General features: G+C 42.4%; 1 protein-coding gene across 3 annotated transcripts in view; it reads right to left on the bottom strand.

Annotated features, from left to right (window-relative positions):
- THSD7B (thrombospondin type 1 domain containing 7B) overlaps positions 1-25,028 on the bottom strand; it is a 309,975-nt gene that overhangs the window by 13,173 nt on the left and 271,774 nt on the right. For all 3 annotated transcript variants that reach the window (XM_035331980.1, XM_035331981.1, XM_035331983.1), the window contains 6 exons: positions 21,167-21,300; positions 20,308-20,461; positions 9,148-9,289; positions 7,682-7,797; positions 7,428-7,545; positions 1,446-1,591 (listed from right to left, as the gene is read on the bottom strand). In XM_035331980.1, the coding sequence (XP_035187871.1) occupies positions 1,446-1,591; positions 7,428-7,545; positions 7,682-7,797; positions 9,148-9,289; positions 20,308-20,461; positions 21,167-21,300 (810 nt within the window). The remainder of the gene's footprint in view (positions 1-1,445; positions 1,592-7,427; positions 7,546-7,681; positions 7,798-9,147; positions 9,290-20,307; positions 20,462-21,166; positions 21,301-25,028) is intronic.

Below are 25,028 nucleotides of genomic sequence, written 5' to 3'. Positions count from 1 at the left end.
TGAAAAAAATGTCTCCTCTCCAAAACAAAGCAAAGGGGTGAGGAACTACAACACAGTAATTTAAGACGAGAAGCAAGCTCTATCTCACTGCAAGCACAGGATGATATCTGGCTTAGAGGAGGCCGTGATTACTTTCTCTGTGCTGAAATTTAGCTGGGTTCTGGATGGTGCACATTTTTAATTTCCATGATGTGTTATTTTTCTGGAATATGCTAGGGCATTAATTCAGCTTCCCTACTAATTCTTTTATCAGCTATGTTAGCTCCTACCCTTGAAAGTCTCGTCCCTAATGTTTAGCAGAATTTGCTTACCTTTGCTGGGCAACATATCAGCTGAGGATGTTATACATAAATAAATACCGCATGCAGCATACACAAAGACCATATTCATATCCTGCCTTAGCTGCGGTGAGTTGTTGTTTAGCACAGGAACCAGGAAGAAAGGTGACCCCAAAATATATTTCCAGTTCTGTGATCTTGGGCTGTCCAAAGGCTGTAACACTTCACATTTCATTTACAAAAAGCTGGGGAAATTCCAGGTATCTATTCTGCTGCCTGCAGAATTTGCTACAGGTCCATCGACTGCACCCAGACATCGAGCAGACATAGAGGGCAGATCAGAAAACACATGGGATGTGGCTTCACTTCCATTACTGCCTTCATTTTCCTATATTTGACAGTCTGGAGAAGCAGCCACAGACCTGTGTAGAGGTCCCGTGCCCTAGGATGAGGCAGGGCAATTCTCCCACCCGCACCTCAGCTAAGATGGCTCTCAGCAGACCAAGTGGGCTCCATTATGTCTGGGAAACTGCAACGTGGAAGATTCACGTCTGCTTAATCTGGGTTACCCATTTAGCTGGTTTAATATAGGAAACATGATCTAACAGCTAAGGAGAAAAGAAAAAGTATAGGGGGAAAACAATCAATTCAAGCCAGATGCGAGTCAATGGCTGGGAGAGAATGACAGCTGCGGTGCGGAGTGTGCGAGGAGCTGAATCCTGCCATTCCCAGGTTGCTACAAAGAAAGTCACACTGCGGGGAAAGTACAAGCCAGCATTTCATACAGCAGCACTAGTGCACTGGAGACCTTGCCGAGAAAGACCTGCAATATGGTACTTAAAAAAAAAAAAAAAAAAAAAAAAGATAAAATAGATGAAGCTCTGGAAACCAGGCATATCTATTTTCTTGTTAGAGTTACTTTATATAATTAAATTATAGGTCACCGTGACTATGCTTGCTGCAGCACATTTACCCCACAAATCTCCTTTAGTACCTCTATAAGCTCACAGTGCTTGAACCCGTACCGCCGTAAATTGCCGCTGACAGCCGGGAGATCGCGCGCACAGGTTTATGTTCCTGAACTTCCAAACCACAACCCCTAATCCTAAATCAATCCCGCCACCCCAGCCCCGTTTCGGCGGCAGCAGGCGTGGACGCGAGCCCTACCTGGAGTCTGCAGGGCGACCAGGGGCCGAGGCGCCAGCCGTAGCAGGGCTTCACCGGGCAGCTTCTGTGCTGGGCGAGCTGTGCCGGGCAGGGCCTGCCCTCACCCGCCGCCTGCAGCAGCACCGCGCGCCCGCGCACCATCTGGCCTGGCGGGGAGAGGAGACACGGCGCGGTGAGAGATGCAGGAAGGAGCGAAGGCAGGTTTGGGGGCGAGGAGCGGGTTATCGTTCTTACGGACTCATTTTCCACCCATAAACAAAAAGCTCTTTTTTTGAAAACAACACCAAGCGATTATTCAGGACGAGTATTTAGATGATACGGATGCAATTGCCAACCCTTCCGCACCGTGATGCAACCACCGATATTTCTGAACACAATTTTGTACGTTTTCCAAAAACATTATTTTTTACGCAACACATTTAAATATTTGACTAAATCCTGATTATTAAATATAGCCAGAAAATAATTCCTACGGAATCCTCATTTCTAACATCGTCCATTCAATATGTTTCCAGAGATTTTTAACAAATGAAATTTCCTTTTTATGACCAATTATGTGCATCTAATTTGAAAACTGCAAACACTCTAATGGCTATTACCATCCATAACCACTTCTGCCATTTCCATTAAAATCCTATTTATTATTGGTGAAAACTTCTTCAGCTACTGAATAGAAAAAGCAATTATGTTACTACTTTTGAAATAATAAAACTGAATACATTCATTAAAGTTACAGCAATTCCATTTCCTTCTCCTTTGCCATCCATTTATGTCCAGGAATGTTTTCACTCAAAATGATTCAATTAGAATCCGGGCTCCAATTAAAAAGAAAAGTGAAAACAGCCCTTATGCAACGCAACGCATGAGATCGCGCTACGGATAAAATTTCTGCCTCGCCTTCCAGTAGACGGGGATTTGAGAGGCAGTTAAAAAAAGGAGAAAGGACTCGGTAATAAGAGCACACACATGCAACGAGACAGATGCAGGCCGTAATTGCTAACTCCCTGAGAAGGAAAGGGGGGAGGTTTTGTGGGGAAGCGCTGTTTGCGTGGCAGTCATTTAGCTGCAATCTGGAGTACAGGTGAGTCCGTGCTGGAGCAAACACCCTGCAATGTGGGGATGCCGTGACAGTCAGCCAGAGCCTGCTCGCAGCGATTTATGGACGCGCTCTTTAATTACCTGTGCTGCAGCTGTGCTTAGGGCACGTTCCTAATAGCAGCCGTCGTGAATGTCTACAGGGCAGGGTTTCCCACAAGATCTTAGGAACTAAAAATTAAAAGCTCACTCACCTGAAAAATCTACTGACATATCTTAGCGAGCTCTCTTACCTTTACAGTGCTCTTCCCCTGTTCTGACCCATCGAATTCCATTTTTAAACCCATTTAAGCCAATTTTGAGACTTTTTCCTTTTCCAGGTCTAATCCTCTGGACCGGGGGAGTTTGTAACAGAAGTGATGATAAAAGCTCTTATCCACATGGCTGTGCATTCAGCCGTCACGGAATCAGATACATTAGGAGGTGGAAAAATCCTACCAGCTGAGAGGAAAGGGAAGGTAAGAACTCCTGCGGTGCACCAGGCGCCAGAGCCGGGAGGAAAGCTCCTGGTCCACTGCTGGAGCTCAGGGTGTATTAATGTGGAGGGGGGCTGCAGCTGCCCCCAGGCCACACAGTGCCAAAACGCATCGTGTCACGGCACCCTGAGGGGGAGCAGGTGGCTTATAACTGGTCTTTGATAAATCTGCACTGGACTGAATTCGTCCGATTTGTCTCGTTTCTTGAAGTGACCCCCGAGAGGTGGGGCAGAACAGCAACGCTCCCCCTGCTTGCACTGAGGTTTGGGCAATGCGCTCCAAAAGGCTAAAGGAGGCAAACTGGGGACAGCCCAGAGAAAGGCAACACACATACCAAGGTATTTGTAAAACAGAAGAATCAGAGAAGACTAAGGGAAGTGATTTTGCTTACCCCAGAATGGGAACCAGCTCCTGGCATGTAAAAAGCTGCTGCAGCCAGCAGCAATTTGCAGTTCATAAAAATTAGGCCGGCTGCTGGGGTATAGCTTTGTGAATTCTGGGGACTGGTTATTGATGGAAAGGGCTCTCTAGGAAAGCATGGGAAACCTGTGGATGCAGGGGTTTGGGGAAACAGGGCAGGGGTGCCCTGGGGCAGCAGCTCAGTGCTGAGCCCTTGCAGGGGGCTGAAATGGCAGCAGCAGAAATGGAGCGCTCTGAGGTTTAAAATATCTGATCTCCTTAGGAGGGGCTGGAAACCCTGAAGTATTCATCAAGCTACTTTAATTCAAGACATAATTTCCTTTTATACTCTCGGCTTAACAACTTTCTAACAAAACGTAAGTGGGAAGATCAATGAACAAAACCCATGATTTTCCTTTTAAGAGGAACTAAAAACCATTCTGTTTTTATTTACATTTTATTTTCCTGCAGTCCGTTACCCAAACCTTTTAAATTCACTCCATTCACAGTGGTCAGCTGGTGTCTGACTTGTTTCTCTCTCCACCACTTTCTTTCTCTACTGTGAATAAATCATTAAAGAAATAAATTTTGTCTAAGAAATTCTGTTGAAATCTCCCTTGGGCACAATCACTGCAGTGAATTTCTTAAAGCTCTATTGCTTTTTTTTCCTCACTCCATAAACATTATCGAGGTGCTCCATTGCCGCTCAAGTAGCAGAAAAACTCCACCTGTCTTTACTTTCTAAATACTTTATTTTTTACTGCCTATGGAGAAAGGAATCTCATTGCATCTGAAATTCATTTCCTTTCAATGCAAACGCTGGAATAGAGAAAGCAATCCTAGTTATTTCCTTTATCTCCCAATTAATTTTACCTTAATTTTCCAATGAATTAGCCGCACATTTGTTTCCTCTGCTCTGCAACATTAAATGGTACGAAAATTAAGACAAAATGTGTTCTGAAAATTGGAAATAACTGGTATTTACTTGGGAGTATTTACACGGCAGTGTGTTCAACCCGGGGTAACTCAGGTGAACCCCAAAATTTATCTGATGAGGTCACTTATATAAGTGACGAGGCACAGGTTTAGCTGTTGTATACTACTTAGCATATCTGTTGGACAACTTGAGAGAAATCATCCAGGACCAGAAAATGTTTACTTAGAAAAATACAACAGCCTTGTGCATTCATTTGCCTCAACGAAGGAAAAAGCAGTGTGCTGGGAGTTACCTTTCTCCAATCTTTATCCATGATCTTTTCCAATAACTTTGCTTCAGGCCTTGGGAACGTCATGCATTAACACAGTACCATACATCTTTTCCTAACTGCACAGCGACTGGTATGAGGAGCCCTGATATATAACACAACACCAGCATAAAGCCCGAGCCAGCACCCAGAGCAGATGCTGCCCAGAACCACAGCTGCAAGAGGCAAATATCTGTTACACATCTCCACAGGCTCAGCGCAGGCAGGCAGGAGGGATCTACTTTACTCATCATCATTTATAAAAATCAATATATTTGCCTTTGGCTGCTGTGTACCAGAACCATACGAGATGTCAGGGCCATGTACACAGCAGCACAGGATCATGTTTAAATGCATTGTTCCGTAAAATAAAACCTGAGCAAGAAAAAGGTACTATCCATTAAAATACATCACGGCAAACCAAGTTACTGGAAGAGACGGACAAAATAAAAATGTTAGCGATGTTGCTTAAGAAACTCATGAAAGCATACATCCAGCGACACTAAATTTTGATCTGAATGATATTTAAATTATGTTTCCCTTTGAAGTCACTTATGGTACTTCAACAGGCCCTTCACATGCTCTCCAAGAAAAGCCAGGAAAGCAGAATATTATTTGGAGTCAACGAGGAAAAGAGTGGAGCTAGTAACAGCACATGCAGGTGATTTGCTGTGAATTATTTCTGAGAAGCGTGCATTTAAGTCGTACATTTTAGCTTTATCTAAAAGCAGGCAATTATTTATTTGGCAAAGGGAAGCAGAATCAGTGTTTATTACAGCCTATTCCCATGGCTCGTTTATTGTCGTGCTTTGGTTTTCTGTGTCTAATTTGAGGTTTAATCCTATTCTCACAAATGCCAATGAGAAACTCATGGTGATTTTGAAGGTATTGCTGTGTGGGAACATTCAGGTGGGAAACTCACACAATATTCATCTGTGAAGTACCACCTGTAGGTGAGCACATAATTAATGTCTTCTCTATTATTACTATCATTAAGTAGTGTCCAATTGGAACATAACGAAGAAACTAACAGGAAAGTGTCTCAGTTTTTACTGTTGGAACCACACAAAGGCCACAGCTGCAGGATTGGTGCTCAGGTGCCTCCATCACGTGTGACTGATATCAGTGTTTAAAGCTGTTTTCACAGATGCTTATCTTCTGTAGGTTCACAGAATAGTTATCTCCAGTGTTTGAATTGTATATCTACAGCCTGATCTGTACTAGCCAGTTGTCTAGCTAGCTATATAGCAGACTTTTGTTCTTTGTGGACCAGAAGTGTTTGCACTTGACCCTGTGGTTTCATTATCTTTCGTGTGGTTTGACACCTACAGCAAGGGCACTCACAGGAAGAGCTGAGGTCCACTTCTGCAGGGCACTGGTATTTTCAGTTGGCTCAGATCTCTGCAGAAGCCCAGCTCTGACTTAGGACATGAAGAAAGTATTTGCTCCTTAAATGCATTAGAAACCATCAGGCCTTTAACCAATCTTCATGATTTGGATAAGTATTTCAGGATCAGCAATATGAGGCATACCTCTACTTGAGTAGTAGCACGTCCCTTGCAGACTACATAATGGGAGTGCTCAGGATAAAAAGACCTTCAGGCATTATATAGGATGAGCTGCTCTGTTAATCGTGCTAAAAACCATAAAGAAGTTCCAACCTGCTTTTGCACATGTAGCTCTGTTTATTTTAGTAAGTGATTGACACTCAAAAAAAAAAATTTAAGCTCATTCAGCAAAATCCATCTAAAATGAATAAAACTTGGAATTAATAGTCTTCCTAGTGTGTTGTCGTTAAAACATTATCTGTGTATTATTCATTTATGTTGAGAGAGTGAGTACTACTTCATGAAAGGGTTAAAAATTCAGCAAAGAAAGAACACCAGTAATCCAAATATTAAGCTTCTCCTGTAACATGCTTTGATCTCTGAAATCCATCTGAAGGGATCACTTCATGGAAGTTAAGAACTTTTGCTTTTTGACCTTAAGTGAACTCGATTCAAATACACATTATGGCTGCTGAATCTCGAAGCCATTACCTGCATGTGCGATGCACATTACAAGCCTGGGAAATAATATCATGAGTCTATTTTGAATATAACCTTCAATGCATTTCCTCATGATAACACTGAAAATTTTATTTAAATCATATAGAAGTAAGAAAGGCCTTAATTCTCTCACTTTGTATATGTAGGTAAGCATTATGAGCTACATAAAACCATGCTAAAGATACTGGAGTAATAAAAATACTGAGGGAGCTGTGGTTACAGGATGGAAGCAGAGGCACATACTAAATCATGAACCATATTCTTCCTGTTTTTTTTTTTTTTTTTTTTTTTTTTTATTCAATCTAATATAGTTATGTTCCTAAAAGTAACTTCATCAAAGGATTTTTATTTACTTACTTAACTATTTATGAAGAATCCTGTAACTCCCTAGCGTTTCTGCTAGCTCTGAGCACTCCCTGTGTCTCAGGGGTTAATGTTTCCTATGACTGAATTCTGAGAGTTTAAATTAATTACTAAAATAATCCTTCAGGCATCTATCTACTTGTTCCCTAAATTGCATTATTCACTTTTGAGTACTGTGAAAAGAGCCTGCTTTGTCTTCAAAACCCTGCACCTCAGGAACTTGAGCACATCCAAGTCTGAAGGGGTTGGTGTGAACTGGAGTGCCTGGTCTCTGGTATAAGCAGGGCTGGGGGTGCCATCCACGCTGAATTTTGTGGTGTGGGTTGAGCGGGGGCAGGAAGGTAGGTGTGGACTCACCGCCAGCACCACACGTTTGGGAGCACTGCGACCAGGCTGACCACGGAGAGAGCCGGCAGTCCACCACGCATCCCACCAGGCACTCGCTGCTCAACTCCGCAGGCTTCTCCAGGCGACGCTGTCGGCGAGCAACAAAACGCACATGTTAAGCCTTAAGGAGCCCCGGGGCAACACTGTGCCGTGTCGGGCATAAAATTAGGAAAATTAAATAAATCTTTGCCCGTTTCCCCGTGGCGCGTGGCCTTGCTCTTCACCTGCTGGCAGTGCCGCACACTGACCGTCCGCCCGTCGCTGCGCACGCAGCTCAGGAGCCGCTTCCTAACTCCTCGCCCGCACGTCGCGTTCTCGCTGAGCTGGCACGTGCTCCAGTCTGTGGGCACAAGACAAAGGACTCAGCATGGCAGGGCACTGCTGCAACTCACTTTCTACCTCTCTGAACTCAGCATGTGAGGCGTCTTCTCCGAGTCCTTGGCTTCTCCATGTTAGCTCGTATCAAACCCAGGAAGAAACCACACAAAAGAAAGTTGCTCTTAAATAAGAGCAGGTCCCCGATGAGAACTTTGTTGCTTCGTGCTCAGATACCCTTCAACAAAACTGCTACATCAGAAGGCACAGAACACTGTTAAATGCTGATAAAGTGTGTCAATGAAACCCATCTGGTGCATTTACAGGGCTGTATTGTCTGAAGCAAAATTTCACTTTGATAGCTGCAGAAGTTTCTGACAAGCAACTATAATTTCACCTATTCCTTGTCTCAAAGCAAAAGCTTTCCATTATTTGAATGAGCTCTAATACTCATGAACTAAAAACAGTATTACTAGTAAAAGAAAATTCTGGCCAGAATACAAGTAAACTAAAAAGAGCCATAAAACACCATTTAAAATAAGCAGAAACCAACACAAACAACTACAATTTCCATACGCCAACAACAAATCGGGAGCATACAAGAGGAAAACCTATTACTTTGTGTCTTCCTCCTTTGATAAACATGAACACACAACTGATCTGCATTTCTGAAATATGATCATAAAAAAAAAAAGGCATCATCATCATGCTGTCTGTGCTTCTAGGGATTTATTTCAAACAGGCTCGGTTTATACTCAGATTGTACATTTTCTCCAGCTCTGTTCTCCCTTCCCACCAGCCCACAAATTCACCTCAGATCTCCTTTTAGGGTTTTTCTCAATTATCTGAGCTAGTCAAAACAGAAGAAATTTTTCTTTCTCTTTGCTAGTTCACGTGAGACAGATTTAACTACTTCCAACTAAGGTCCTAAACAATGTATTTTGCTCTCAGTATCCCGTGCCCACCCATTTTGCCTTTAGATCAGACTGTTTTTGGTATTATTGCCTTCATTGGGATCACAAGGATGTTACATCCTCTTGACCCAGCAAAAAGAAGACATCCCATTTACTTGTTTTCTTTCCAGCATGCCCGCAATGTTAACTCAACTACTAAAATCATGCATTTACCCATTGACCTGTAGATACGTACATATGTAATTAACATTAGTGAAATTCATGATGTTTACAAGTAATTCTTGTAATGTCAAGGCTTTAACCAACACAACACGCAAACATAACTAAAAACACAACTGGAGAAAGTCTTTAAGGGGCTTGGTCTTTTATGCAAAGACACTTAGACAAGCAGAACATCAGCTTAATGTGCCTTGTAATTGGTGTCCCTTCCTGCAGAGAAGAGATTGGAAAATTATACCTACCTGTTAGATTGTATTGATATTGGAAGCAATTTTGGTTAAGAATACATGGCTTCACTTGCGAATCTTCAGGGCAGGGCTTGGTATTGACAGAAGACCTCAGCACTTGTCGAGTCCGGGTTTGCATGACATTTGGATCACACACCTGTAGACAAAAGGGATGGACAGTGCAGGAGACCCTAGTAAATCACACGGACACTGGCTGCTGGTGCTGCCACACGCAATCCCACGGCCACACTGTGTGTGAGATAATCATGCTGACAGCAAGATGGGGTGACTTTTCAAAGCCTCTGATATCATATGCCAACGTCAGTCTGCCTATAACCCAGAATTTGTGTGCTCACATTTTAATGTGATTATGAGCCAATGAAGGCCTGTTTTCAGTTGTTCTGATGCATCACAACCATTGTAAATGTTTGTTTTTACCAGCCCTCCATCCTCATTTTTTTTTTTTGCTTTCTATTTTGGTTGCAGACTTAGCAATAACAAGCAAATGCTTCCAGCCTCACCAGAAACATCCCCTTCATGCTGAGGACAGCACCCGGTCATCCACAAATCCCCTCCTCCAGCCTCCTGCTTGCCCCCCGCACCACGAGAGACCTCTTTGAAGGCACACGGAGGCACCACCCAGCTCTGCCTATGCATCTTTAAAGTTTTTCCCTTGGTTTACTTAATCTGGAGATGCAACATAAGCATTGGCTGGGACACGGGGAGCACCGTGTCCCCAGCCTGGCTGTCACGTCCCCGTTGCACGCCGAGGAGAGCAGCCTGCCTCGGGAGGATGGAGTCACAGCGCTGCAGATTAAACGCCTGCGGCACGGAGCAAGGCTAATTGGTGGTGAGGAGCACTACAGACAGCTGTTTTGTCTCATTAAATGAACTCATAAAAAAGTATAAATAGGCTTGCTCTGAAGCCAGGGTGATTATGGGAATATGTAATAGCCATTTGGGCTTGTAAGGCTGGGAGGGAAAACCAGCCCCAAGGATGTGGGCTCTAGCCCACCGAGACTCGGCAGAGCTTTCCTACAGTCCCCCAAAGCGGTCATGGGCAATTGAGAGTGGTCCCAGCGAACCTAATGGCAACGAATCCCTATTAAATAAATCCCTATTATCCAGAGCCATTTACTGAACAAGATGACCTATTTAATTCCTAACAGTCTCTCATTAGGACCAAAGATTGCTCAGGAACAGCAAAGTAAACCAAGAAAACAATGCATGTAGAAATACGTTTTCATAAGTGCTTGGGAATTTTAAACCTGATTTTTCTAGAGAGTATTTTAAATACAAAAAGCAGCTAACAGTTTAAAGCCACAGGCTTATTATTATGCCACTAATTGCTGGCAAACACAGAACCCTGCATGGGTGAAAGTATGGATAATTTTCGTATTGTGAATATTAAAGAGAAATGTCATGGCATTGCAGCATAAATCTAGATCTCAGACTGCTGTAAACTGGATTAGTTGCACAGATGACAGCATAACTAAACAGAATAAATACCAGGATAAATAGGAAAAAGGTCTGGTCCAGTCAGAAAACTGAATTGTCAGGGCCTATTTTCCTTATGTGTTTACCACATGAAAGAACATTTATTATGTCCTCATTGCTGACAAACACCTTGTCAAATCATTTTAAATGGTAATCTTATTTGGATATCCATGCTCATCTAAAATAACTAATTGTTCTCAATTATCCAAAAATTAAACCTGTGCTAAGTGTTTACCAATTGTTTACTGCCTTTTCCACAACTAATCTGATTGCTCACCCCCACAAGGAAGACTAATAACTTAAATGATTTGCCAATGGAAAAAAAAATAAAAATTAAAGAAGGTATCTCAGTAGCTACTCCTAATTAATGTTCTTCTGCAGTATGCTACCAAAGGGGGAAAAAAATCAATGAACATTGTGAAAGAAGTTAAATTTGTGCCAGTTCCAAAATACCTGCCTTTGCTCCCTTTCAAAATAAGAACCTGTAGACAGAAATTATGCATAATTTATAGATAAATAACTGCTTTTAATAAAAAAGTGTTTTCCTCCTGTCTAGCCTGCATCCTGCTCTGCGTGGTTACAGGGCACTGATGCAGCAATGCACGGCGTGGTGCACACAGTCACACAGCCACCGAGATGTACCGGCTAGCCAGACAATTTTCCCTCTCAGATGTCCTTTAACAGCGAAGCAGCCCCGACTCCAACAGGTCGAAGTATATCTTGTGTTTGCCAGGATCCAAACAAACAAGGAGTTTACTGCAGCTCTGAAGCTGGCATTCTCACCGCGCTGATGAGCCACCTTGTTCAGAAGCCAGGGCTGATATGATAAGCTACCCACTTTTACCTGTTTTGAATAATAAAGAATCTCTGCAGGAAAAGTGTTCATTTAATCAAGCTGAGGACATGGGAAACATGCAAAAACTCAAAGTCTGCAAACTGTAACTAATATCCTGTAATATTATTTGTTGAATTTCCCTTTACGTCAATTGAGAAGTCAATTTAGTTTTATAATTGATTTTCTGGCCTTACTCTTTCAAGTTAACTATGTAAAAAAGTGAACCAAATATTTATGGAACTGAATAAGCAGCAGGAGGGAATAGCTTGCAAAGGAAAAGATGAAAGCTGGAAATTTCAAAGGAGCAAGAGGGAGCTGAGTATCCAGCCACCATGGAATCTCAATGGGCTTGGGTGCACAACTCCTGCAGGACCCCACAAAAATCCCAGGCTGGACAAAATAAATATTTACTGCATGGCAAAGAATAAGGAACGGCTTAGGAGATGCGAAGTAGTTAGGTGATGTGAGCAGTGAAAATTAAAGAAGAGGGATTATTTCCAGTGGGGAGATTCTGAGGGTATTAACAAGAAATAAAGAAGAGAAGCGTGTCAGCTGCATAGCAGGAAGAAGATATGTCACCACTGCCATCACTAACAGCAGCATGCATCTAGTCCTGAATTTGGATCCTAAAAAGTAAAAGAAAAAAGAGAAAAAGAGAAAAGAGAAAAAACAATCACCACTCACTGCACATTACATTTTTAGGAGGTAGGACAGGAATGATGTTGCCAGTAATATTTTAGAAAAGGCAGCAAAACAGAGTAAAATGATTTGAGTAATTTAAGTAAGCAATTATCACAGAATTAATTAAGATCTGGGAAAGTCTACAGAAGGGGTTACTAAGTATTCTTACCAATGAAGAAAACGACAGAGAACTTGATTCTTCAAAAATACTCTTCCATATGAAATAGTAGAGGTGCCATTCCAGTGACAAGTGGTGTTCCTCTGGAGTTGTTATTGGGACTGGCTCTGTTTAACACCTTTGTCAGTGACAGGGGCAGTGACATTGAGTGCACTCTCACCAGGTTTGCAATTACCCCTAGCTGTGTGGTGCAGTCATCACTCTGGAGGGAAGGGATGGCATCCAGAGAGACCTGGGCAGGATGAGAGCTGGGCCTGTGTGAGCCTCATGAGGTTCAACAAGGCCAAGTGCAAGGTCCTGCAGCTGGGGCAATCCCAAGCACAAATACAGGCTGGGTGGAGAATGGACTGAGAGCAGCCCTGAGGAGAAGGACCTGCAGGTGGTGGTTGATGAGAAGCTCAACATGAGCAGGAAGCGTTCAAGGCCAGGCTGGATGGGGCTTTGGGCAACCTGGGCTGGTGGGAGGTGTCCCTGCCCATGGCAGGGGGGTGGAACTGGATGGGCTTTGAGGTGTGCTCCAACCCAAACCATTCTGTGATTCAGATATATACTTCAAGACTGGATCTGCTCTACCCCACTAGGAATGAATGCTTCTTATCACAAGCATATATAAATTTACATATATATATATTTTAATAAATAATAAATAAAAAAACTGTGATTCAGCAATCCTTTACTGAGTATCTTCATTTCCAACTCCTCTCTTTCCATTAAGTAAATGTTATACTTTCAGAGACATTATTTTATTTTCTGCTGTTCCACTAGTAAATACTACTTTCACTGATCATAGATTATGCTTTTTATCATTATTTTTACATTAAGTTGGCCATTCCTTCTTGTAAGCAACTAGTTTGTGCTCGGCATCAGCCAGTGCTGCTTCTACAGCAGAAACACAAGGCAAGAGGAAAAGGTGCAGCCAACTCCACTGTTCAGAGACAGGCAAGTACATAAACAGAAGCATACAATAGTGGGAATTTAATTTTGACTTGTATTTCTGAGATGATCTCCTTACAGTCACGCTATTTATTTTTATGCCTGTGGTTATAAATCCTGTAACTAGGTTCCACAGTTGGAGAATTTGGCATGTAACAATGGGCTTAAATTGGGCATCATAGGAAATCTTCTTGCCCAGACACTGAAAGTCAAGGTGGCAGATTTAGATTGAAGTGATTTATTAAGATAGATTTAAACAGTGTCAAAGACAGGAGATAGTTGAACTGAGCTCAGTGCAGAAGCCCAGGCAGCTGCTGAAGCTCTCCGTATCAGTGCAGAGCTCGCTGATTTGTGCTGGGGTTCGGATAGAGCAACTCTTGCACACAGCTCAGGTACAGGAAACGGGAAAAGAATCACAGAATAGTCTAGGTTGGAAGAGACCTCCAGGATGACCGAGTCCAACCTTCTACCTAAGCTAACAAATCTTCCACTAAACCATATCCCTAAGCTCTACATCTAAACGTCTTTTAAAGACCTCCAGGGATGGTGACTCAACCACTTCCCTGGGCAGCCTATTCCAGTGACTAACAACCCGTTCAGTAAAGAAGTTATTCCTAATATCCAACCTAAACCTCCCCTGGCACAACTTTAGCCCATTCCCCCTCGTCCTGTCACCAGGCACATGGGAGAACAGACCAACCGCCACCTCGCTACAGCCTCCCTTCAGGTACCTGTAGAGTGCAATAAGGTCACCCCTGAGCCTCCTCTTCTCCAGGCTAAACAGAAGAAGAAGAAGAAGGTGGGTTCAAATTCCACCTCTAGCTTGCATGTAAAAGGCTAGGTCTTGGCTCTGGAGACACCTCCAGCAAACCACAAGGAGGAGTCTCCAGAGCAAACATATGCCTGATCTTCCCAGGAAACCAACGCTCTGCTCTGCGAGGGGGCTGGTACTACCAGAAAGACAGCTGAGTCTTGCTTCTGCGTGGGGATTAGGAGAGTTTAATATTTGCATGGCAAGCGGAAAACCTTTGTCTAATTTCTGCCTCTGTTCAGCATAACTGAAAACGACTTCCTACACCACCCAGGCTATACATAGATTATAGATTTCTGGATCAAAGAAGGAGGATGAATATGGATGCTAACTGGCCATAAATGTAAGAAAGACAACAAGAAACTGACATAGCTGTGATGCATGGAAGTAGAAGGTCAGAGGCCTGGACAACTTTATGTATTTTCAAGGCCAGGCACCAACCAAATTTGGGACTTGAACTTCACAGACCATGTTGTTTGTTGGATTTAGTCTAGATTTTTCCTTGATCACTGTAAGCAACAGAGTGTGTGATTCAGGACTGTACTTCCTTTGATATCATGGTATGAATGGAATTCATTTCTGGATGGAAGTAATAACAGGCACATAACTCCGGCCACTCGTTAATATCCTACAGCATAAGGACATCATACACAAAGTTTCTTTACATGTATAAAAAGACTGTCCCAGCCATTTTCGGTGTTCTTTTCTATGAAGCATGAAAAAGTTGAGTTAAAGCCAAGGATCTGTAGCCCAGATTATATAAACGACAACAGAAACAAAATATTCTGAGGCAACAGGAGTACACACCACATGACGGGAGGAATGAATTGGCATCTTTGCTAAAGGGTCACTCACTTCAGAAATTATAAAAGCCATCTTCTTCATTCTATGGAGGAACTCTTGGCACTGTAACTACTGCACTTTTAATATTTCTTTTAGCAAGACACATTTTTCTACCTTAACCACTTGCCACTATTCTAAGCTAATATTAAAAGTGAGGGATATAAACACACAAAGAATGTACCCAGACTTTGGTCCAGACAACAATAGAACAGACAAAGCACAGAAAGTTTGTTCTGGAAGAGAAGGACATTAAAAAGAATAAAACTGTAAAGTTATGAATGCTAAGTTCTGAGTAAGGGTTGTTAACATATTACACATCAATATATACTATCAGACCTCCTTTGTGATAGATTTAAAAAGCTGTCCATTGATCCAGGCTTTCACATGCATCATAGTTGTACAGCACAAAGGTTGTAACCCAGTAGAAAGCCCTTTAAGCTGTTTAATTTATCAAATAGCTTGTATAATGCATACTGCACTATAAATAGCTGGCCACATTATATTTAACAGGCTATTCATAATGAAACATGCAACCTCAAACTGAGGTAAATGCGTTGGCAGCAACACAGTTTGACTATTTTTAACATTGCAGTGAACCATTATATTGTTCATGCAGATGTGGATATTTCAGAACAATTTAACAAGCCATTTACAATAACATGAGCAGTCTTATGAAATTAAAATGCATTTGCGTACATTTTCTTTTTGAGATGCATCTAAGTTCCTAAACATCACCTGCATCCATATATAACCATAGTGTTTTTTTTTAAATTATTGTTAAAGATGAATAAAGGTGAATAAAATAAAACAATCTGAAAAAGTAAAAAAAAATAAATAAATCAAGTCACAGCTATGCATAAGGAGCAGCATATGTTCTTCCAGGAAAGCCTTGGACTGGCATAATTCCTATCCTTCACCTGAATTAATTATTCCTTGACCTAGAAATTCAACTCTATGCAAGCTTCATTCTTCAGTCCAACCTGCATGCTACAGGTTCTCTGCTAAATCTACCGCTGATACCTCCTGACTGATACTGTAGACTTCAGTAATGCTTGCAATAAGCCACAAAGTTTACAAATGAGTCGTAAATTTATTTTCCAGTTGTCTCAGAGGGAAAGCATTTCCCAACCGTTATGGCTCAGACTCACACCTAAGACCAAAGTCACTACACCTGTGAGTCAGCTGTATTGCCTGGTGCCACTTCTAGTATGAGCAGTTATCTGAGTACTACACACACACACACACACTACAGATTCAGGAGAATAATAAATCAGTTGCTACAAGTCCTGAGCACTGTACATAGCTATTGATCCATGAGGAAAATGCTCACTGAAATAGAGACAGCTGTTCTCACTTCCTTGACATGTAACCTCCTATAATTAACTAATTTCAGACCTCTTAGAATTAGCTGCTAGAAATGCCAACAGCTGAGGCAAACAAGAAGGCCACTCTGATCTGATAGTGGGGCTGTGACTGCTATCCACACAGCAGCAAACAGCTAACCAAAAAAAAAAAGAGGTAATTATTTCAGGGACTTGTAGCACAACTCGCATATTAACTCATTTTAAGAATGCTTTGATGAATTCAATTGAAGTCAATTAATTACATTTCCAAGTCAGATGAATACAAAGTCGAGACACTGCAGGTAGTGCATGTTATTCGATCGCTGAATATTTAACAGAGATGATAGGATTTCAGTTTCCAGATTGTTTAGCTGGGTCTTTGAGCAATCAAGTGATGATGTCTGGCTGAACACGCTATTGTAGCTGGAACGAATATGAAATCTCTGAAGCAAAATGCAAGTCAATCCAATTTGCTCATGGTTTTTTTTTTTCCTAACTAACTAGCAAGCTTCAAACTGCTATTTTAAATGTCTTTAAAGCTTGGTATTTAAGTTACATGAATGTTACTTAGCGACAAAGAAGAAAACTTTATGAACCAAAAAATAGTCTTCAATCAGAGAGAAAATCATTCTGAATTTAATTCTTACAATAGAGAATACGATAGTAATAGGGAAGCTTTAAATCGGTAATTATGAGTTTCTTCAATCCAGTAAAGAGACAGAACCTCAAATGTAACCTCGAGGTATTACATTTCAGACAGCTGCCTTTCTGGGTCACAGCAAAGTGCCGTTAGAGGAGATACTAAAATTTATCCTTGTGCAGCAGTGTAAAACAGCAGTATAATCAAGTTGCAAAAATTGCAGTTCAATTGGAAAATGCACATAACAGATTTTTGGTAGTATCTTAAAGTACAAAAGAAGGCCCCAGTAACACCAATATTTAAAAGCAAAAAGAGCCAAAAATATAAAAGGAATACAATAGATGTTGCATGGTTTTTGTAGAAAGAAGTATTGAAGCAAATACTACCTATTGACAAAGCAGTCGCCACCTTTATGACTCATTGATTTCAACATGATTCAAGATCATTTACTATCCTAAAAGTGGAAAACCCACATGGGAAGAGTATTGCTGCAAGATAAAACACTAGTAATAAAGTAATACCCTAGAAAGTATCCAGAGTACAACGACATATTGACAAAAAGGGTAAATTGGCTAATCTAAAAGGCCTTTTTATATTCAGCTGATAAGACTTAGTTATTCTGCTATCAGGATGAATTTATTATCAACTCTATAAAATTGGAGCAGAGCACCAAAGTGACTGGAAAAGAATTCTCCCATGGCCAAAATCTTAGGTAAATATCTTGAATCAAAGAGATACTCAGTCAAAGATGATGCTGAAATGGGAGTTGCTCATTTCTTACAAACTAGAATTTGTCAAGTTTCATAAATCCTCTTTATCTCCAGTAAGCCAAACATGGCCAGAGATACAGGAGGATTTCCCAGGATGCTCCTTGGCAGCTGCCTCACAAGAGTGCTACGACTAAAGGAATGCCAACTATTTTGATATGAAATGTAAATGTGCTTGAAAAAGAGCAAAAAGGATGTATGGTTTGTCCTTTTCATTTTGATGTGATGTGATCCTGCAAAAGTTTCAGGTTACTTGGGGAAGAAAAAGGAGACATACTCAGGAAATGTATTTTCAGTGAATACACAAAAAGTGCTTTATACATCCTCTGAAGACAGGCATTTGCTTCCAGCTTGGGATGAATCAGAATCCATGCAGGAGTTTATCAACTACAGGGCATCATTCCCCCCAAAATGAAACAGGCAGCCCTAATGAGCTAGAGGTTCTACGTATGCCAACTTACTGATGTGGTGTTTGGGACTCCATGGGAAAAGACGATGCAGGTTGGAGGCACAACAGGTCTGACCAAAAGACTTAACAAGAGATTCTGCTCCAGATGCAAAAAACTCTTATATTTGTGCATCTATATGTAGGGTCTCCAGGCAAGGCCCAGATGCAAGCTCTTCATTAAAGTCAGCGGAGCTATTCAACTGAGTACAGGTAACTTTTCCCTTAAAGATGAAACCAGAACCTCCATAGGCCCCATTGCTTTTGTAACTCTGCTATTGACTGTGTCCACCTGTTCATGGCCATTCTCAGAGACTTCCTTTCCCTGTTGCTACTCAGGAGGCTGAAGGATGCTTCAGTCATCTTAGTGCTGGCAACGCCTCACTCCTGGACACTGCATTACACTCAGTCTCCACTCCAACACACTGGTACCCATGCACAGAATGAACATGAACCACTGCCGTGGTTTGGTCATTCTGCACATAGAGCAAAACCCTTGCTTGCCTTGGAGTTGTTAAGCATCTGCAGCCTGGGAGGGACTGTGCTGAGTGGTTCTCTCTTAAAACCAAAGGAACACAAATAGCCTGTGTAGCTGTAAAAGTGAGACAGCACTGCTGTAAACTCTTCAAAGGGAGGGTTTTATTTGTCCATAAAACTTCAAGCTGTTTATTGTTTCGTATCTGGACAGCACTATTTAAACACATGCTCCATCCACACACAGTCATCTCAGTTTCACAACAAAGCACTGCAGAACAGCTTGTGAAAGCATATTGTTCAGTTAATTGCATTGGCATGCAGGCCCCCTCACATTTATGAATTAACATCCACCATGGCAAAAGGATGTACAAGGAGACACAGGGACTGTGGCACTTGTCCCTGCAACTGCCAAGAGCTATGCTGCCTGATGGAGCGCAGCCCACAAGCTCTGGTCATCCCTTTTGTGTTTCTGTGGGCTGCAGAGACCTCACCATTGCTGAAAATGAGTCTTTAGACAAAAACTCACCGTGTCTTAAGGATACTGGGACATTTAAAGCAGTCCTTCATGACCAACTGACTGCCAATAAGGCATTTGAAAAATACCCTCTGGTCTTGAGGATCTCTGCATTAGTTTACTGCATACTGAAATGAAGAAAAGCTGTTTCTGGAAACAAGTTAATGACAAAGAAACAGCCCAGCCACAGTGGGACTTTGAAAGGTATCCAAGCATCCGTATTGGTTGCAAGAGCGTTGTACTTCATCAAAGCTATTCTGCTCAGGAGGAGGTAAATACAGGAAATGAAACACAAGATTTTATTTGACATATTCTTACTGCCTATATTGATAGGCTACACAAAATATTATGGAAGGAAATTACCTGTGTCAGCAGTAGTATAAATCCCTGTCCAATAACCACTAAGACTTTTGATAATGGCCCTGTTAACATAGGGGCAATGAATATATGTTTGTCACTTAAATACATCAACCAAGTCTATTACAAAAGCCCTTAGATTAAACCTGGCACCTATTCAACACTGATCAGAGAGAAACAATAGGTTTCCAACTACATGCCTCGAGGCCAGAGTGTTTTCACAAGACAGAATTTGCAGGTTCTTTCCATCTTGCACACTTAGAAAAACTGAGAACATTTGGCAGTTGCTCAAGTCCCTGCATAATTCACAAAGTTTCAAGTATTTGGTGACAGGACAAATTATTCAGGCATCTTGCTGCCATGCCCTTCTGTTGCTGTTGCCTCAAATCTTCCCTCAATGTTTTATTAGGAGGAGGTGCTGGAGAGAAATACTGTCTTTTTGAGAAGAGAAAGCTGTCATTCCTTCCAGCCCAAGACCTGTCCAGAGGAGTGCCACCACCGTAGGAGATATGCATCACCCCGACAGCACTCCCTGAGACTATTTCCTGACACAGACAGCCCTTATGTGCAACTACAGTGCTGATCCCGTCACCTGCTGTACTTGTCTGGGTCCTCTAGACCGAGTTGAAGGATGGGCTGAACTGTCACAGTAACACCCCTGTGTTTTACTAATTTTCTATAGCTCAAGCTCTGTAGAAATACAAAAATCTCCAGATTGGCTGTAGGATCCATTAGGCCTGACTTCCCCTGGAAAATCATTTACGATGTTGTTAGAAAATTTTCTCAGAGAGTGATTGAAGGACAGAAGATACATGAGGAACATTGCCCTTGGAAGCACAGCCAGGCGAGCCTACCTGCGGACACGTGCTCCACTGTCCCCAGTCGGACACTGCACACTCACTGGGGCAGTACAAGCTGCACTTCTGAACTTCATCCGGGATTTCAGCCTGATTACACAGGGCGTTGGGTACTGTCTCCCCTCTGTGGTCCTCAGTAGTACTTACACATCTACACAGAAAACAGAAGGCTTCATGTGAGGATCATCAGCTTATTACAGTGATGGATATCAGAAGGTCAGCATGACTCCAGTAGGGCACTGGAGCTACGTGAAATGTGGCTGGACAAAACATGGCATTAGTGGCATTAACAAAGCAAACCGAAACAGCTTCAGATATGATGGGCTTCTGTTACTGACAGATTTCAATAAATACTTTGAGTAAACATTTCCAGCCTCATACAGGGGCTTTTAACTTTGATTATATGACAGATGAATGAAGAGAAAATGACAATCAGCAAGAACAAACCTGTGTGTTCCCACTAATAACATCCTCATTGCTGCCCCATGCCTAGGGAATGAACACTTCCTGATAATGAACACCACTTCAGTGAATGCAGTGCCATTAGTTGGGGAAAACATTAGCAAAGCAGAATATGGAGGCTGTGCAGCTCAGGGGGCTGTTATATCTCTATGGCACCTAGGTTCAAGAATTCTAATTTAAACATCAGGCTTTCTTCCTGAAAGAAGTCTCAATCACAACACTGGGCTGCATCTTGGAGATGCTCGTCCTGTCAACCATTACACAGAAATACATGTTTCTTTTCTTTTGAAATCCTATGGACTCCACAACATATTCACTTAGCCAGTTATTTCAGCTTTATGCGAGAACATTTGAGCTCTTTTTAATTTACAATCGTGCTTTTGTCTTCACGCACCTGACTTTCCTCGTTTGTATTCCTTCTCCACAGTGGAGGGAATTTTGTTCACTGTTGATTTTGCACGGAGACCACGGTTCGACTACCCAGGAATACTGATTGCACTCAGTGTAGCATGGGACTGCCTCATACACCTGCCAGGAAAAAGAATCAAAACTATTCATTTGAACTATCTGGGTTAGCATCTCTGCAGAAACACGTCAGCCAAAACCACAAAAGAGTACGCTGCAAAACATCCTGGCTTATGCTCCTTATGCCACAAGTGTTGTCATATCTTTAAGTTCGTTTATTCATTATTGACTTGCCAAGGGTTTTCTAAGTACATAATAAACAGTAGTATGCACGCAGCATCTTAGGACACAGGATAAATAACAGTTATTCTCTAAAGCCAGAGCAGGAATTCCATTACAATTTCATTTGCTCAGACTGCTCTTGCTATAATCTATCATGTCATTCACCAGGACCATATGCGCTGCATCTTTTCATGTTTCAGAAGGTACAAGTTTAAAATCAGCACTCATTTACCTCTGCTTCTAGCATATCCTGGGAAGTCATTTACTGTAAAAGTACAAAATTTCATGCCTCCTACAAATCTCATCTTTATACACAAACACCATAAATGCTTTTTTCCCTGCAAGTGACTTATCTCTAACGTATCTCCCAATCAAACATGACTGTGCATTCACCTGAACTATGGTATCTACAGAGAAAGAAAAATACAGCCAAATGCAGAGAAAAAAAAAGCCAAAAGATTGATAAACATTTCTAAAAGATGTCAGACATTCAAACCATTAGAAGCAGCACACTGAGAAATAGCACTTTAGCAGATTTTTAGGTTCAAACAAATGAGCGTGTCAACAGCTCTGTTATGGTAACGAATAAAAGTTATTTATTTTGAATCCAGTTTGTCCACAGAAGCTGATCTGAAGACACAATGTTCTCCCTTGCTTTGTCCAAACGCACTGTGTGCTGCCCTGAAAAAATACAGCACACCTAAGATTTCTTCTTCCACACGCCGAAATTCCCTCGGCTTTGCTGCTGAGAGCAGTTCAGGTCTCACTGTTAAAATAACTGTAGATCAATCCACCCCGCCCCTCAAACAAAGAAATTCAGCCACAGGTGAAATTTATGGCTCCATTTTAAAATAGCAGATTATGACTATTCGTGTTGTGCTCGTAGGAATAACGAAACCTTACCTGCAGTATTTTGCAGGTAAAGGATGAGGAGAGTTAGAAACTAGCTTGAAAGCAGAACCGGTGCCCCAACAGCACATTAATTTCTTATCAAATGAAAAAAAGATACCTTGCTAAAGAGTATCCCTCGGGAATGGAAAACATCAGAGACTAATATGAACTCTGGGTCTGTCTTTGGTGGTCTATAAAGCAAGATAAGCTGAAAAGTGAAAGAAAAAAAAAAAAAACACAAAGGAAAAACTGAAAAGAGAAGGACCTAGCAGTCAGGGCTGGCGGGAGGCAAGAAGAGGTGAGCAAGAGCATCGCGTGCTCTCGGTAGATGGGAGAGGGAGCAGAGCGCAGGGCACCAGGGCAGCGGCGCTGCTCAGCAAGAGGCACAGGCTGCCAGGGTGCAGCCAGCCCAGAGGGCAGTGGGGCAGCCGTGACCAGGGGCTACCAGGCCACGGGGGTTTTTACAAGTCCAGCTTTTGCTAGACCTGCACATAAGGCTGTGAAAGATCACGGTGCACATTGATCAGTCAGGGTTAATGATTTCCTAATGCCAAAGCAATGGTACCTGGCCTCACTATACGATATACAGGTATATATATTCATATATGATATGAAATGTATATTGAAGCTAAGTTTCAAGTGGCATCCCAAGTGCCACCAACTAGCTGTGCAGCCCTGGGACCTGTGCTCCCAGCTGAGCCCACAGGCATGGGGGACACGGCCGTGCACGTTGCAGAGCCAGCACGCTCCCCAGCAACACCCAGCAGCTGGATGTAGAGACTCAGGGTATTTATCAACACACCTGCCCCAAGGGGAGGGGAAACAACCACTCTCTGCCCGCACTGTCTGATAAAACCTACTGCCTTCCACCAACATCAGTGGGAGATGTGCAGGGCGCAGTCAGAGTTTCCCTTGTTGCAAGGGGAGGCAAAGTGCTGGCTGTGGTACCAAGAGCTGGATGCAGGCACAGGGCACCCACAGCCCTGGGGAGAGATGTCTGCTGTGCAATGCCAAGGGAGGTAAAGCCTCAGCTGCTACCAGTGTGCTATCACACAATAATTACCATGAGAGTGAATGATGAGCTCAGGCTGATGGCAGGGTGGGTTGGGGCAGCCCATGTGCCACCCCCACTGCTCATTCGGCATTAAAATCTGTTAAACGTGTGGAGCCCTCCAAAGCCCCATAAACCCATCTGCAGACAGCAGAAGAGCACTGACACCAGGACTTTACCACTACTGCAGCTTGGTGGTCAAAGCCTGCAGTATTTCCCATGTGCGTTACGTTTCTGCATATGAAAACCAGCAGGGTTTGGGCAGGGATGGGATGCCACGCAAGACCCCGTGCACCGTTAGAGAAATTCAACTGATGTGATACCTCTAATGCTCTCTTCTGAAAGCAGGCAGGGTTGTGATAATAAAGCTGTTAATAGAGCATTTGTACTCTGCTGCCAAGGCACGTCAAGCCTGCATGACTGCACGAGAAAGCTCATCATCAGCCTCTGTCCTGTGACACATGTGTTGCCCTGTACGTGAAGAGCAGGGCACAAACACACCACTTTGGTGGTACCCGAACAGCCGACTCCAGCCCTGAAGCTCCTGCTCCATGTGCTCACCCCAGGGAGCTCCACAGCTTGGTAGCCTCTTGCTGCCCCGCTCCTTACGCCCATAAGACCCAAAACACAAGGACAACAACAGTTCCTGGGAAAATAACCCACTTAGGGCACACCCTTGCAAAATGTATGCAAACTTACCGCGACAACGTATTTACAGCGCATTCAGGGCGAGCCATCCAACCAAGGAATGCCCTACCACATTGCATCTCCCGAGGGACAGAAACTAAAAATCAGTCGATGGACGGAGAGAGGGTCCTCTCTTTGGGACCACTCAGGCAGGAGGAAGAACCGGAGGCTGCCGGTGGCTGATATTTAAACAACACATAAAAATGCTAGTCTAGTTATTTTCTTTTTTAAGAGCTAATACTTCCTAATGAAAGGTCCAAAAACAACCAGCAGAAAGTGTTCAGGTGGCTTACAGCATTCTGTAATTTATTAATTTACTTACAGGTCAGGAATAATGCTGACCTTCCAAAGGACATATAGAAGCAAATGCCCAATTGATGTGATTCATTAGAAAAAAATACATAGCTATACTGCAGGTAGCTTTCCTGATGAGCACCTGCAGCTTAAACTAGAACAAGGTTCAACACTTCTGAAAATCACAGCAACTCCATATTTCAGTGAACATCAAGATTTATTGTCCCTCAAGGTAAATATTGACTCTGGTTTTCCCTCAGTCAATATTTTAGCTTTCAAGACAGTAAATCTTGGTGTTCACCTCAACTTAAGTCAATATCTGCTTATTATATTAGAACAACCAAACTGATCACTGTAGCAGTTGCCTGAGACCCCCGAGGACAACCTCTGTGCTATTCATTTCTAATAAAAATGTTCTAAATTCATCGCTAACATAAGTCCATTTCACAGCACTGCCCTTATACCAAGGTTACATTAGACTTAATACACTGAAACAGCCTGAACCAAAGAAATAACAACCTGCTTTTGAGCTATGGAGACCAACGCGAATAACACTAAAGCCGCGTATGTGCTAAAAATTCTCATGTAGAAAGAGAGCTGATTTTCCCTGGTTTGCAATGACACTTCTAGGTTAAAAAAAATCAAG

Source organism: Oxyura jamaicensis, chromosome 7 (genome assembly GCF_011077185.1).
Source record: "Oxyura jamaicensis isolate SHBP4307 breed ruddy duck chromosome 7, BPBGC_Ojam_1.0, whole genome shotgun sequence".
NCBI lineage: Eukaryota > Metazoa > Chordata > Aves > Anseriformes > Anatidae > Oxyura > Oxyura jamaicensis.
This window is presented reverse-complemented; position numbering and strand designations above follow the sequence as displayed.